The 16,044-nt window shown below is 38.7% G+C and overlaps 1 protein-coding gene across 1 annotated transcript in view; it reads left to right on the top strand.

Annotated features, from left to right (window-relative positions):
* The first annotated feature begins 546 nt into the window (after nucleotides 1-546).
* The window catches only part of tmc6b (transmembrane channel-like 6b), a 17,200-nt gene continuing 1,702 nt past the window's right edge, over nucleotides 547-16,044 (top strand). Inside the window, exons 1-19 of the mRNA XM_037690232.1 lie at nucleotides 547-596; nucleotides 2,033-2,098; nucleotides 3,550-3,695; nucleotides 4,128-4,258; nucleotides 4,498-4,662; nucleotides 6,610-6,774; nucleotides 6,875-6,983; nucleotides 7,074-7,136; nucleotides 11,032-11,266; nucleotides 11,980-12,140; nucleotides 12,239-12,383; nucleotides 12,584-12,739; nucleotides 12,832-12,998; nucleotides 13,497-13,584; nucleotides 13,689-13,786; nucleotides 14,342-14,437; nucleotides 14,515-14,590; nucleotides 15,209-15,342; nucleotides 15,812-15,988. Coding sequence (XP_037546160.1) covers nucleotides 3,640-3,695; nucleotides 4,128-4,258; nucleotides 4,498-4,662; nucleotides 6,610-6,774; nucleotides 6,875-6,983; nucleotides 7,074-7,136; nucleotides 11,032-11,266; nucleotides 11,980-12,140; nucleotides 12,239-12,383; nucleotides 12,584-12,739; nucleotides 12,832-12,998; nucleotides 13,497-13,584; nucleotides 13,689-13,786; nucleotides 14,342-14,437; nucleotides 14,515-14,590; nucleotides 15,209-15,342; nucleotides 15,812-15,988 — 2,222 coding nt within the window. The 5' untranslated portion in view covers nucleotides 547-596; nucleotides 2,033-2,098; nucleotides 3,550-3,639. The remainder of the gene's footprint in view (nucleotides 597-2,032; nucleotides 2,099-3,549; nucleotides 3,696-4,127; nucleotides 4,259-4,497; nucleotides 4,663-6,609; nucleotides 6,775-6,874; nucleotides 6,984-7,073; nucleotides 7,137-11,031; nucleotides 11,267-11,979; nucleotides 12,141-12,238; nucleotides 12,384-12,583; nucleotides 12,740-12,831; nucleotides 12,999-13,496; nucleotides 13,585-13,688; nucleotides 13,787-14,341; nucleotides 14,438-14,514; nucleotides 14,591-15,208; nucleotides 15,343-15,811; nucleotides 15,989-16,044) is intronic.

Below are 16,044 nucleotides of genomic sequence, written 5' to 3'. Positions count from 1 at the left end.
TTTAAGTGCAACAGTAAAAAAACCAAAAAAACAAATGAGACTGTTTGTATGAGGGGGAAAAACCGGTCCGGTGGACACTTTAGAGCCTTTAAAACATGTCTGATGTTACAGCTAAATGAATTTGTTCGTTATTTCATCCTTCATTGTAGACTCACCATTTATGGGTCATGTAACCACAGTATTTCTCATGTTTCATACACTTGCCTTGCATTCAACTCTGCTAGCAAACCCCCAAGTAGGACTGAACCAAAAACACCAAATCTGCGGGGGGTAACCTTAACGTTACATCTATGTCGTTAAACGTTTATTTTTATAATAAGTAATTCATTTCAAAAGTAAATAAATACTGATACATTTCTAAACACGTGTAAAATATTTACAGAGTAATTTTCATTATGTGTGTATAAAGAATAAACGCGACAATGGTTTCTTCCATCGGCTCTGCCGGGAGCGACTAAAAAGACTAAAAGACGGACGAGTTTGTCAAGTTACGGAGCAGCAAAGAAAATTGAACTTTTGTTCCAACTGCTGAGTCGATTGTTTCAAAACCACCTGTTGATTCACAGACCAGCAGGACAGTTGTTCGCCCTCAACAGGTAAACTTTTGTCATTTTAATCAAACTTAGAAAGCCATTTGTTCGCCTGTCGCCGACAGTTAAAGTTGAGCCTTTTAACAAGTCAACAAGCTCGAACAGAAGCGGAGAGAGTCGGAGTGTAAGGACGCGGGCTGTAAGGTTTGCACTTTGATCTGAAAGCTGGTTCTTTAAAGCGATGTTAAACATTCTCACTCTCGGTTGAATGAGTTTGTACAATGTTCAATGGTAGTTTTTGGCTAACTGAAGCAATTACAGCGTTATTGTCCGTGTGTATTCCAGGTTGTTTAATCTTATCCATAGATTTTTGTCCTTATTATTCCCATCATTATTCGCCCTCTTATCTTTTGTTTCTCCCCCCCCACACACACACGCACACACACAAATCCTCAACTTTGTCTTATCTATAGTTTTAATCTCCTTTTTTAAATGTAACTCTAATACCCACATCAAACTGTGATTGCACAGTTTAAATAGAAAAGTACTGGAATATTTATTTTTATGATGACCACACCTTTGTGCCCCCCCCCCCCCCCAATCTGTGAACCCTTTCAAACTTTCTGAGTTTTCTTTAACTCTTCATCCTTGTCTGCATCTGCTTATAACTTCCACTCATTTTTAGTGATGGCTGGTTCTTTGATTTTTATTATACTGTTTTTATTGTTGAGCAAAGATTTAAAACCTTGGAAGTTCATGTATTATCTTTTCATTTTCTTAAAAAAAATGTTTTCTTTCCCTATTAAACCCTAAACTCACAGAGAAATCATCTGTATTCTTTGTGACCCGGCCATTTTTTCCAGCTTGTTATATTTGACAGTAGAACAGCTCAGTTCTGACCCACTCTCAAGCTCTTTCGTCCCACTCCCACAATATTCTTCCCTGGTTGTCCACTCTCAGATAGTGATATTACTAAACCTTTTTATTAGCAATACGAGGAATAAAACTGAACTGTATTGGAAAAGATTTAATCCAGCAAACTCCAGTGATCTATTCTTTTAGTTCTTAAGTATGGCATTGGAAATAAACACACAAAATGTAACTTCATCTTCTTGGAAACATCTGGAAATGCGAGACGCGTGTTTGAGAGAGCAATAAAGAACATATTTGTGCAGAAAATGGATGTAAGCATGGCTGGAAGGAGCATGCAACACATGAATGGTGATAAAGAGGCATTTTTGAATTATTCAGTCATTCATTCAGTGTGCTGGTTGACCCTCAGAGCTCCATCAAACCTAAAGGTACTGCAAAGATTAAACTCGCTCAGAAACAGGAAGACGCCTGACGCAAGAAGAAAATCTGGGTCTCCCTGTCTTATTTTATGTTCATGATGCATTTGAGTATGAGGAGGAATGAAACTAAGTACTTGTTTCTCATGCAGCTCATCAAACAAGTTATGACTTGTTGTTGCATGACTTTTTTTTTTTTTTTTACTTTCGCAGTGTCTGCAGATTACAAGTGCAACGGCTTATCCCCCCACCCCCCAAAAAAGAAAACTACAGATATTTGTATGTATCCGTCGCATGTTTGCACAAGTACTGTTTTCATTATGGTCTTAGTCTGGATTACTTTATATACTGGGTTCATGTAGAGCCACACAGCATTTCTTTTTGTGTGCCAAAGTGTATAAAACCCTCAAACCTTTAAGATTCAGTTTTTGTCTTTTTGGAAGATGCAGTCCTCTTAGAAGCAGCATCATGTATATGAACTACAGTTTCTGTCGTTTTTACATGTAAACAGGAAGGGATCTGACATTTGACATTTCTGACATGGAAGTTTCCTGCTAAGTAGTTCTGCCAGTTGTTCGTCTTTTAGAAGTTGCTTGATTTTAATGAGAAATCAGTTTCCTGCTCGCTGCAAGTAATGGGTTTTACTTTGGTAGTATTTGTAATTTATCTGTATTCTATGAATTTATTTGTATTCCATCTATCTGTAAATGAACAGTTTTAACCATTTTTAATTAATTAATCCCTGTTAAATAATTATTTTTGGGGAATTGTAGTCAACAAGCTAATCAAGCCTAAAGTAGTTTGAGATTATTAACTGTTTAATGACTAACTAATCTAGAGTCATGTGAATTGAAAGCATGGTATCTTGAGAAATACCCTTGTAAGATTGCATTATGTCCAATATTTATAAAAACCTTTATGCCTCAGTGTTAATAGACATCATGTACTGTAAATTGTACAAACTAAATAGTAAAAACAGTCACGTCATCTATCTTTCTTATTACCTCAGAAATAAAACTCTGTCAATGTTTCATCCCAGTATGAGGAAAGACTTGTTTATATATTGTATTATCGGTATTTTATATTTCTAGAGATAACTTTGTATTTTTTTTTTAATAACAATCTCAACAGCCTTTCTGTCTCTGTTTGGTATAACTATTTGAACGTGTGTTTGTCATAAATAAGGACTGGATTGTTTGATAAAGTTATTGTAAATTCACCTAAAATGTTTAATTCAAATGCTACATGTGACACTCTCAGATGGTTTCACAATAAATCATTCTGTTTTCCATAAATATTCATTTGACTGGTCTGGCTCTGACTGGCAGCTTCTTCACAAAGAAGGCCTCATAAGTCTGAACAAAGTGACATTATCGCTCATCACAAGCATACCTCATCAGTCATCGTCAGCTCATGCTATTTGTAAAGCTTGCTGAATATTATGATTTGTAAGTGTAAAATGATAAATAATTTCCAATGTGGGGACACTACACAATTTCCATCAAGATTCTTGTTGCAAATGAATGCAAAAGGTAAAGAGAACACAGGACTTTAAAACAAAAACTAAATGTAACGCATTCATTTTCCAGTTATCTGTGGTTAGAATTAGTCCAGGACAAGCAGGAACTTGTCAATAGTTCTGGATTATAATAAAGTCTTGTGGCATTCCAGCCCCTGTACGTTAAACACTCATTGCGCCGCCTCCTTTTTTCTTTTCCGGTCTTTCCCAGGTGGAGGAATGAAGACCATGGTGGGAGCTGAATGCAGGGCTGTGACAGTGTGATCAGTCTGCGAAGACGGATCAACAGAGAAGTGGAAGAATGGCTCGCAACGTTAACTTTGACCTGAACCACCCCCTCGTTGAATGTGGACTGGAGTAAGTTGAGTCTCTTGTGTAATATTTCTGCCTTTATGATTCTCGTACCGAGTCTTGTTCATTCAAGCTGTCAGCTTTCAGAGTGTTACTGAACTCGAGGATTAAGTGGCCAGACTGACATAATGGTCTCTGTCCCAGGCCTTTCTTTTGTGTTTTGACCATGTGATCAGCTGCTAACCTCTAGTTCATTGTCCCAATAGAGAAAAAACAAATCTTTGCTTGTGTGTTAGCTTCCTGTTTTGTCTATAAAAACGTCAAAGGGAGCCGAACTTTGTTTCTTCATTTTCATCTGACTCATGAAGGTGTTTTATCTGCAGTGTAGTTTCTGAGAACTCTGGATGTTTACTGAGCCTTGCCTTTACCTCCACCCCCCTCACTCCCTTCTTTTTTTCTGTTGCTTTTTAATCTCTTATCCATGTGTTCCACTGTTAGGAGCCCGACAAACGAGGAAGATGTTCATGATTCGTTCCTCCAGCTGATTGCAGAGCAAAGTCAGAATGAAGATGTATCTGATGCTTTTGAGCTACAGGTGCTGCAGGGTGAGCTGGATCAGGAGCATCAAGGTATAAAGACACTGCATGTCAACTGATAGAAATCTATGTGAAAGCCATAAAATTTGTCTATATTTTTAATTTATAAAGGGTATAATCTGATGAGTTAGGTCTAATGTTAATGCTTCATTAGAGCTAAATATCTGTCCATTTTCCTGGTATCTATAATGTTAATTTTTTGTTTAATTTTACAGCAGTGTAAGTATTTACCAGTAATTGTGTGCTTATTGTATGTGTGTCTACTCAAACAGACTTGTTGGACTCGTCAAGTCCTGAACAAGAGTTTAGAGAACAGGCGGCACATCAAGGTGAATATGAACTGGAGGATTGTGAACGACAAACCGATGCACTTATTCCTGAACGCTGGTCTTCAGACACCCTGAAAGTTCTTTCCTCCATGCCCAGCCGCACCATTGGTCAGTATTGTTTTTAATGTACAGTAGATATTGATAAATAATAAAACAAGGGCTTGTTTATTTAAATAATCTACTGAAGACATAAGTTAGGGTTGCACAATATATTGCATTTTTTGTTTTTGCAATATATGTGCACAATATCAATATTGCAAAAGACTTCTTGGACTGCAATAAATCATATCCAATATATTTTAATGTTTTATGTGCAGAGCTTTTATGTTCTGCATGTTAATAATATATCTAGTCATTTCAGCAGACTCTAACTGACCTTGATGCCCACATCTGGTGTAGATGACTGTGATGACAGAAGATAAAGTGAGGAAAATGGCATCATAATATCAAACAATAATATTGCACATCACATATTATTCTATTATTGTGCAGCCCTAACATCTGTTTCTTTTTAGCTAAAGGTTTTGTATGTTTCTGATATTTCTGTATGTTTCACAGATGTTCTGATAGTTCCTTTGTGAAAATACAAACAAACTGCTCTGACGATTAAAATGAACTTTTCAGTTACTTTGCCATCTCAGCAGAAGTTCACAGTTTTGTGGAGGTAAAACAGCAGATATTTTTTAAGACTTAGTATTGTTCTCACTTTGCAAAAGATTTTTAGTTGAGATTACTTTCACTATGAAAGTCCAAAGTGTGCAGCTTCAACAGGCAAAGCAATCTCTGATCATTTCTTCTTAACCAGTAAAATTAGATGGTTCGTGCGTATAACTTTACTTCATTGCAAAAGGCACATTAAACCAGACTTTAGTAATGGTTCAGTGCCCATGTTGAGCATAAAAAGACTGAAGTGTTGAAACTAAGCTTTTTATAAGGAAGCAGTTTGTCTTCCTGTCTCTGCCAGGTCAGGTGGTTCAACGTGTTGGTGGTTTGCGACATGTTTGTGTGTTAAAATAAGATTCATTTGCTGCAGTTTAGATTTAACTTTCAGCATCTAACTCACAGCATGTAAACAGCCTTCTCTTATCATGTGTTTCACTTTTGTCTTGTAAAATCAGCGGTGTCGTACGCATTGTTCAAGGATTAGTCTTAGTGTTTTACATATTGGTTGTAATTTTACAGTTGAGGTTGAATCAGATAATTAATACAAGATGTCTAACAATGTTAAGACGGGTCATCTGGACGGATTCTTCTTCCAGATGACCTGACTTAACCTTGTTAGATTTTTCTACCTGGAGTATTGAGCATGCGTCAGGAGAATACAAGAGGTCGAAGTCATTCTCCTTCAAGTTTGTCTTATCAATTACGGTAATCAATCAACTTTATTTGTGCCTATTGGTAGATTAGATCACAGTGAAGTGTCAGCTTCATCTTCCACACACACACATGACAATAACAATAAACTCAACAATATTAAAAGTGGCCAAATGCTTAGTGCATTAAAATATAAAAACATATTTAAGGTTAAGATATGACAAAATAAGATAAAATTAGATGAAGCATGATAAAAACATGAAAGCTGACTAAAAGAAAATCAACATTACAATTGTGCTAAGACATATTTAAAAGACTGGTGACTACAGGAACAAAGCTGGTTTTAAAAAGCTTGGTTTAACATTTTGGCATTTGGTTGCTACGTCCTGACGGGAGGAGCTGGAACTTGCAGTGCAGCCGATCAGACAGTTTTATAAAATGGATCCATTAAGAAATGGAAGAGCAGCTCTCAGGTGGTTCAGTTTCTGGTTTGTATCATTAATGGACTTCTCTCGTTAGAGGTTTATTAGCCATATCTGAATGGAAGATGACCTAAAATGGATGGATAAATGGGTCCATGCAACTCGTTCATTTTCCATCTATTATAGTTTTATATATGAAGTTCGAACCAAATACAAAATTAATCAAAAGACCACCTCAGGATATATTTATAACAAAGTGATAGAAAGATACTCCTTACTGTTACTTATTCTCTGAACAGTTTGATTCTTTCTCTGTCAGGTCGCAACAGAGGAGCCATCATTTCTCAGTACTGTAACAAGACGCTACAACTTCGGAGACGCAGGCAGAGCAAACCAGCCGTCCGAGACTACTCTCGCTCTTCAAGGCCGAGCATACGTGACTACGACATTAAGGAAGACACTACAGACTCAGAGGAAAGAGAATGTGAGTGAAACTGCTGGCACTGATTAGACTGTAGATGCTGAAATAAAATTATTTTTCAGGAAAATGTGAGATGTAAATGCCAGTTTTGGCTGTATTACAGGTACAAAGCGGGAACAGTTGGTGAACAATCTGCAGAACCTGTCAGTAGGTGACAGAGAGAAGATGCTCCGAGGTATGCCTCTGTGTTTGGCTGAAAAAAGAGAGCTCAGGTAAACATTGTTTTATGCTCATTACTACAGATTAGAAATTAATATTTCAGTATTTCAAAAAGAGATTTTCATTGTTGTTTCTCTCCACAGGACGTCAGCATTACAAAAAGATAAACAACGACGTTCCAGCAGCGGGATTAACTGTTGCAGTCCGTTTCAACTTTGCTTTGTCAAGGTAAGTTACACTTTCAAAAACATTTCACTTTTTACCCAGTTTGTTGTTTTCAGAGCCATGAACCATTGATGGGATTTCCAAATTCAGTTCTTTATCAGCTTCTCTACAAAATCTAAGACAGAAAACATTAAAAGATTGCAAAACAATTCTACAAAAAGGCCTGCATGCTGTTGTAATGATCTGGTAATGATGGTTAAATCGTTAGTGAATTTTTTTAGGTTATGGATTTTGAAAGACCAATGTTCAAATAGGATTGATAAATGAGAAGAAAGTTTTGAGTTCGTTTAAAAAACAATCGTAAAACTTTGGTTTTACCGTACCAGTTTTATTTATGAAGCACTTTAAACAACTTTATGACCAAAGTGCTGTAGAGTTACAGACAATAAAACCAATAGCAGTCACAGTACGTAATAAAACGCATGAAAGCAAACCAAAAACAGCCTTATATTAAATAAAAACAACAAAATCAAGCAATTACATTAAATTAAATTGATTAAAATAAACTAAAGGGCCGCACGGTGGCTCAGTTGGTACTAAAGCTGTTGCCTCTCAGCAAGAAGGTCACCGGATCGAATCCCGGTATGTGGCCTTTCTGGATGAAGTTTGCAGGTTCTCTCCGTGCATGTGTGAGTTTACTCCGGGTACTCCAGTTTCCTCCCACAGACTAAAAACATGTATGTTAGGCTGATTGGTAACTCTTAAATTGTTCCTAGGTGTGAGTGAGAGAGTGAGTGGTTGTTTGTCTTTATGTGTCCCTGTGATGGACTGGAGACCTGTCCAGGATGTCCCACCTCTCACACAGTGATGGCTGGACATGGGCACTAGTGACCCCCACGACCTGTAAAGGAAGAAGTGGGTAAAGATAATGGATGGATGGTTAAACTAAAATTGGACTAAAAATCAACATCCCAGGTTGTGTTACAAGCCCAGAAGAAGAGATGAGTTGTAAGAAGTGATTTATAAACAGACAGGAGGACGCCTGTCTGATGCTCAAAGGCAGGTTGTTCCACATTTTAGGAGCAGCAGCAGAGAAACACGATCCCCTCGAAGATTTTGTTTTGTTTTTGGGACACAGGAGCAGCTGGTCTGCTGACCTGAGATAATGGGAGGGCGTGTAGGGGTGTAGCAACTCGGTGAGATAATGCAGGGTAAGACCATTCAAAGCTTTAAAAGCAAATAAAATCACATTAAAATGTCTCCTAAAATGGACAGGCAGCCAATGCAGCGAGGTTAAAATGGGGGAATTACAGTCATGTTTTTTTTTGTTTGTTTTGATGCAAAAGTATTAAAAGATTAAAAAGTGTTTGGTTATGATTTTAACAACGGAGTGCTATTGAGTTCAATTCTTCTCAAATAAAATAAGGGCATCTGGTTAGGATGCCTCCTGGACGCCTCCCTAGTGAGTTGTTCTGAAGATGTCCCACCGGGAGGAGGCCCAGAGGAAGACCCAGGACACGCTGGAGAGATTATATTTCTTGGCTGGCCTGGGAACGCCTTGGGATTCCCCCAGAGGAGCTGGCCCAAGTGGCTGGGGAGAGGGACGTCTGGGCCTCCCTACTTAGGCTGCTACCCCCGCGACCTGACCCCGGATAAGTGGAAGAAAATGAATGGAAGGATTGATGGATGGAAAACAATTTAAAAAACAAACTGTGAACCCATATTTGCACTGATGTTAGTCATTATATCCAAACCGTGTGCACAAATATATATATATTTAGTTATGTTATTAATATTTTGCTAGGTTTTCACATGACTTGTTGAAATATGAAAGTGTGTCGGCATGGGAGCATCTGCTGATTTGATTTAATTTAAGATTTTATGATCAGTCACTGGTCTGTTCACAGCAGCCAGTTTCAGGACGACGTGAGCCACTCTACTCAATCCCCCTCCTCTGGCACAATACGTTTATTTTCACATTAGTAATACAGCTTTACAAGGTTAAATTTGAACACACATTACTCTCAGTAACCCTTAACAGTGTTTCTCCTAGTTAACTTGCTATGGCGGGGTGCTCATCCATCATTTTTGTTGACGGGGGGGACAGAGACATGTCTGAGTGCAGCTTGTACTAACCATTTTTGAGCGGGGGGCGTTCAGCATGAGGGAAGAGGCAACCTGAGTGCTGCCTTTAGCTTTTTAGCTAGAGAGCCCGTATTTCAGGCCACTAGCTTAGTGCGATGTCAGTACCAGGTGGGGGGTGCAAGTTCGGTTTGGTAGGCGGGGTGCTCAGTTCCGTTGACGGAGTGGGGCACCCCGCTTGTATAATGGTAGGGGAAAGCTGCTTAAGGTACATTAATCTAGCTACATGTTTAGATAAACGAGTGAAGAGCACAAAAAATGGATTTGAACAACAACACCAAAATACTAAATAAATACAGGACTGAGAATTTTATTCTCAAACATTTTGTCTATGGCCACAAATAGTTGGTTGTAATATACGAACTGGCTCAAATTGATAGTCGTGCATGACAGGTAGCACTTTAACGTAACAATGTTCAGTTGGCTGTTCCTCAGTGAGCCAAAAATGCCTTAAATGTCTTTGGTGCATTGAGAACTGGAGTTCTTCAGTTGCTTTTTTACCTTGTGTTTTGTAAAACTACTGATTTAAAGAACCTATTCTTATTTAGGTTACTTTTCATTTAAATTTTTTTGGGGGTGCATCTGCTGCACATTTGTAATATTGCTGCATTCAATAACAACTAGACTTTACAACAGAAATTAAGATAAGGCTTGTAAAAGATACGCACACACACACACACACACACACACAAAAGAAACTGTCCAGATGACCTGACTGAAAATTGTTGCATTGTATACATGGATTATTGAGCATGGACTTTGTTGATTTTGAACCAGTTTGACATGACTGTCGATGAGGGAGAGGGTCGGCAACGGAGGAGGGGGCATGCCAAAGAGACCATCTTAGCACCAACATAACTGGTTTGTTTCACTTTGGAGTTAGCTGTTGGGGGAAGAATCAGTTTTGTGTTGTGTGTTTCCTTGACTGATGAAGCCTTCTGGATGGAAGGTGAAACGTTTCAGCACAAAAAGAAACTGTCCAGATGACCTGACTGAAAATTGTTGGATTGTATACCTGGGTTATTGAGCATGGACTTTGTTGGTTAAAGCTGGGATAGTTGAAGTGAGGATGGAGGATGCAGACGGCAGAATGAGATAAAGGTGGGTGGTGTGTTGTGGACTTCTGCAGAGGGAACAGCCAAAAGAAGAAGAAGAAGAAGGGTTACATTTGTTTATATAGAGCTGGACCTGGAATGTAACACTACCCATCAAATCTGAAGCGGGTCACTGAGAAACATATTTAGATCTGTGTATTAACGTAAAAACGATTTGGATGTTTCTTTAAGGTTATTCATTCGGACACAAAGACCTGTTTTTTTTTTTTTTGATTGTTTGTTTGTTTTTAACAGAAAAGGTTATCCTTTTTTAATGACAGGATTCTCTTATGCAAAGTCTTTATTTTATTGTCTTTATGATCCAGCTAAGAAATTAATAGGAAATTATTTAAGTTTTAGTAAGATTTGATCATGTTTATAAAATAAAGCTCCAGTTCTTGTAAAGTTTTACATTTGACCAAGTGTTCACAGAAATATACTTTCTCAAACAGAAAATGTAAATGTTTTGTCTTTTATAACAGCACAGCATGTTCTTCACTCAGGCTGCCGTTAGCCGTCAGTGGGTGTTTCCTGTAGGTGCTGTTACAGCAGTGCAACTGCTCTGCAGCCCAAGCATGACTATTGACTCAAAAAACACATGCAAAATAATTTAGTCCTAAATTGGTACAATGATTATTATTTTCTTCTTTATTTTCCATTTCATGTTCTTGCAGGCTTGGAAACAGTGTTTGTACATCAGGCTATCCTTCATTCACTCCCTCCACCTGTGGAAAGTGCCGCTCAAGAGGGTGAGCGGGCGTTTTGGCACCGGAGTCCTCTCGTACTTCTTGTTCCTCAAGACTCTTCTGTTTTTTAATCTCTTCCTCTTCCTGGTCATGGGTTCGTTCTTGGTGCTGCCTCAAGCAGTGTACCCCCCAGAACTGCCTGAAAATAGGAGGAGCTCCTTCACTGGGCTGGAGCTCCTCACCGGAGCGGTAAGCTGTTCACTTATGTTATTGCAACCCTCTTCGCCTGCAACAAGGCTTCATTTTAGAACAAACATCTTAGAACATCCTTAATGTGTTCAGATAGATCTTGCGATAAATACGTCTTTATGTCTGCAGTAGTTTGTTCCTTTTAGCAAAAGTACAACAAACTGTTGACAAGCAGATCATTACTGCTGAGAAAATAAAACGCAATTTATTTACAATAAGTACATTTATGTACTTCTAACAAGTGGTTCTTGTCTGTGGCACGGTAGGCAGCCTAGAGTGACCAAATCTAAGTAACTGTAATGTTTAAAATTTTGCTATTTCTTTTTGTTTTATTTTCAACATGATGCAGGGCTCTTTTAAGCTGATTAAATTTACATTTACAATAGTTCCTCCTAAAATAATATATTTAAACCCTACTGGGGAGAACCATGGACTTATAAGCATTATAACCAAATGTATCAAAGGCCTTTCCAAGTCACTTGTTCAGCTTTTGAAAGTTCAACTTCTAAATAATTGCACATTAACTTAAGGTGCTTTTCAAAAAGTATATTTGTATGTGTAAAATTTATTTTTATGTGTAAAATGTATTTAACGTCTTAAACTTGCCCAAGTATTTTTTTGTGTTAGTAATACTTGTGTACAATTACTTTTATCACTGTACAGTGTACAGAAAAACTAAAACCTGTTGTCTGTACAATCTGTGTTTGTCTCAGGGTAATTTCTCTGGTACGCTGATGTACTATGGATACTACCGTAACTACACACTGAGCAGCCTAAATTCCACCCAAGTGTACCTTTCGTACAACATGCCTCTTGCATACTTCTTCACAATCGGAATGGCCTTTTTCATTACGTGCATTATTCTGGTGTACAGGTATTGTGGTTTTATTTTTATTTTGGGGGTTTATAGTTCGTATGCTGGTTTAAAGGTTTGATTACATCAGCATTTCTAAGTTTTAAATCTCTCAACAGCATGTCAAAGTCATTCGGTCGGAGTTTCAGAATCGACAAGTCTTACAGTGTTTTGGCCGTAAAAACTTTCTGCTCATGGGACTTCAGGGTCATCAAGAAAAACTCAACCAACCTCATGTCGGAAAACATCAGCACACAGCTCAAGGTGCTTATAAACACTCCTCGGCACACACACTCCTCCTTTGTGTTTGTTTCCTTCTGTCAGGTAACCAATAGACAAGACTGTAACCAATAGACAAGACTGTAACAATCTGTTAAAGACTTCGCTTTCTTTATGCTCCCTCACTGTTCTCCTTATCTTTTATCGTTTCTCTTGTTTCTATTTTCACCCTCCACCATCTCCAGGAGCTGTTGGCAGAGTTGAATGACAAGCACATCAGAAGCTCTTGGTTAGAGAAGTTGAGGAGATTGATGATTCATTGCATAGCCTGGTTGATCTGCATCGCAGGCACCACTGCCTGTGTGGTCGGCATTTACTGCTTCTCTGATTACATGCACAGAGTAAGGATAAGTGCTTTGTTGCCTTTTTCCCCTTTCTTGTCACTCGCGCACATCAAATGCTTCATGTACATTCTGTCACCATTAATATCTAGAAAAGTCGAGATGCTGACCAGGACTCGTTACTGGAAGAAGCCAGCCTGTTGGCCCTGCCTGTGCTGGTCTCCCTCATCAACCTGCTGCTGCCCTGCCTCTTCAACCTTGCAGCCTGGGTGGAGGACTATATTTCTCCATCTGTGCGGACATACGTTGCTCTCAGCCGGTACGAACAAAGGTGTCACAATTGGCTGGTAATGGTGAACCCAATGATGCAGGCGAGGACTCAAGATAATGTAAAATAAATAATTTATTAACAAAAAAAAAAGAGCTGACGGCAGCAAAATAAACATGGATTAACAAGAGGTACTTGCATAACAGACTGATCATCATCAGTGGACATAAGACAATGCCAGGACAAGGACTAACACAGACACAGACTTATATATAGGAAACACCAATTAGACCAAGTGATGACACCTGTGAGTAATCACAGATGCCAGAGAAGGAGACAGGATGCAAGACATGAACATGACACAAGATGGGGCTAGATAGTAGAGAAACCCAAACCCTATAAAGAGAAACAGAGGATCAGGGGGGAACGCAGACATAAACCCACCATCAGGGGACAAGACCACAACTCCTACAAAAAGAATTGTTAATCAGAAGACAATGTCTGTTGACAGCCTTGAGTTCAATTTATTTTGTTCTTCTTGTTTTGTAGGAACTTAATGTTGAAAGTGAGCGTGCTAGGTGTCCTGTGCTACCATTGGTTGAGTCGAATTGCTACTAACAGTACTGATTACATTAAGGTGACATGAATGATATATTACTTTCAAAATATCTCAACAGACACTCGTTTTCTTGCAGTTGAAACTAATTTCTTGATAATTGTGTTTTCTTGACATTGTCACAGTGCTGGGAGAGTTTTGTCGGTCAGGAGCTTTATCGCTTCCTCATCGTAGACTTCATCTTCACTCTGCTGGATACGTTATTTGGAGAGTTGCTTTGGAGGTGGGTTTTCTGTCAGTAGCTGACTTGTATCAAGCTGTTTTTAAAAGCAAATTGTAAAAAAAAATAATAAATCGATGCGATGTTGTGAAAAATTTTGAAATACTGATAAATGATTTTATACACGAGAGCTGAAAAAAATAGTATTTCAGTGAAAGATAGCTGGAAGCTGTCCATCCATCAATCATATAACTTGTGAAAGTACACAGTGCAGAAATCTTCCACAAGCTCTTAGTTGTTCTTAATTTTTATAATTTACTCTTCAGGCTGCACTGATTTTTGCATAAGCAAATAAAGTAAATCAAAATAAGAATCTAATCATATTTTATTGTGTAGATTATTTTGAAAATATGGTTAAAATTTGTGAAATATTTGAGTGGAAACCCATTTAAAAAGTCCCTTGTAGTTCTTGTGATCTGTGGTGTCTTCATTTAAATGTATATAAGCCAGTGAAAGTACCTTTGACCCAGTTGCTTCTTTTCTGTGTTCATTTCCTCTTGTGGGTGAACTTAAAAACAATAAAGGTTCATTCTAGATTTTTTTTTTTCCTGTCTACAGGTTGTTCTCTGACAAAATCCTTAAGAGAAACAGAAAACCAGAGTTTGGTATCGCCAAGAACGTCCTGGACCTCATCTATGGACAAACTTTAGCTTGGTACAGACTGTATATTTATGATTAATTAACAGGCTGTTCTGACAGATCAAACAATCATGTTTGTTCTGTTTTTCCAGGTTGGGTGTTCTCTTCTCACCTCTCCTTCCTGCTGTGCAGATTCTCAAACTGTTTCTGCTCTTTTACATTAAGATGGTAAATAAATTTAATCTTCTTCTTATTTAACATCATCAGACATCCAAACTGAGGGGGAGTGGTGGCGCAGAGGTTAGAAAAGGCGAGTCCGGTTCGACTCCCCGGTACAGACAACATCAAAATGTGGGTGGGATAGGTGAAGCACCCACACCTGCCTCCACTCTCACTTGCCCCACTCTGGGCCCTTGAGCAAGGCCCTTAACCCCCACCATCTGCTCCCACGGGCACCCTAGATGACAGCTCTCTGCTCCACACAGAGGACTGTGGTAGCTCGGTGGTCTGTGGTTGCGTCAGGAAGGACATCCTGCATAAAAACAATTAAGTCTTTGTGTGAGTTAGTTTGCTGTAGAGGAAGAGAGCAGAAGGGTTAAAAAAAACACATCCAAACTGATATAGTTTTATCAAACTTACAAAGTTCATCCATCACATGCAGTATTTGTTTCATAAACATTCACACAGATTAGTGCACATCTTGTTGCTTTTGTCATTTTGGCCTGTTATTTAATTATTCACTGATTTGGTGGTCCAATCAGTGGTTTTGAGCCTCCTTGTTCAGCAGAGTTCCCCGTTGTTGAGTCTGTGACCCCTGACCCAAACTTGTGTGTATTTTTTCTACAGAGCAGTGTGATGATGAACTGCCAGGCCCCCAGGAGACCGTACCGAGTCAGCCAGATGACCACCATCTTCATCACACTCCTCTGCTTCCCATCCTTCCTTGGCGCCTCTGTGTGTGTCACATACACCATGTGGAGGTACTGAATACAAGCTCAGCTGATGTTGTCGTGTTTCACTTGACTTTGTTACAGGTTTACAATCTGACAAGTAACTGTCCCGACCTAGTAACATAATCTAGTGAAGTACTCGACCTCAGGTTATGTCATAGTCGCAACATTACCACAACTCATAAGCCCAGGCTTTCTATATTGTATTGAAGAGAAATATTAGATCTTTTTTGTCAAACTGAGACGTTACATTCTGGTCACACCACCACGAAGATACAGAACAAATGAACTCTTCTAGCTACATAGAGGAAGAGAGGATCAGTTGTCTTGTGACATTTGTTTCTTCTGTAGTTAAACACCTCCACTAAAAAGTTTGTTTCAGAACAATCAGTAGATCTGTATTTCTGTAGTTCTTCCAAAAGGCATGATAAAATGTTGGTCAGAAGATCTTTGTGTGTAAACATTTTTAAAGTTTTTGTTTTGTGTCTTCTGTCCTCAGTATAAAGCCGTCAAAATCTTGTGGCCCGTTCCGTGGGCTCAACACCATGTTCCAAGCAGGAAAATTCTGGATGCAAAAACTGGAAGAAAAAAATCCCAACCTGTCCATGCTGGCCAAGGCTCACACCTACCTGGTGGAAAACCCCTTTTTCTTGTTTGTGGGAGCAGGCATCTTTCTGTGAGTGTTCACACACACACACACACACACACACACACACACACACACACACACAC

The sequence above is a fragment of the Nematolebias whitei genome, chromosome 16, assembly GCF_014905685.2.
Source record: "Nematolebias whitei isolate Nwh7 chromosome 16, NemWhi1, whole genome shotgun sequence".
Taxonomy (NCBI): Eukaryota; Metazoa; Chordata; class Actinopteri; order Cyprinodontiformes; family Rivulidae; genus Nematolebias; species Nematolebias whitei.
The sequence above is the reverse complement of the archived record's forward strand: the minus strand, read 5'-3'. Positions and strand labels throughout refer to the sequence as shown.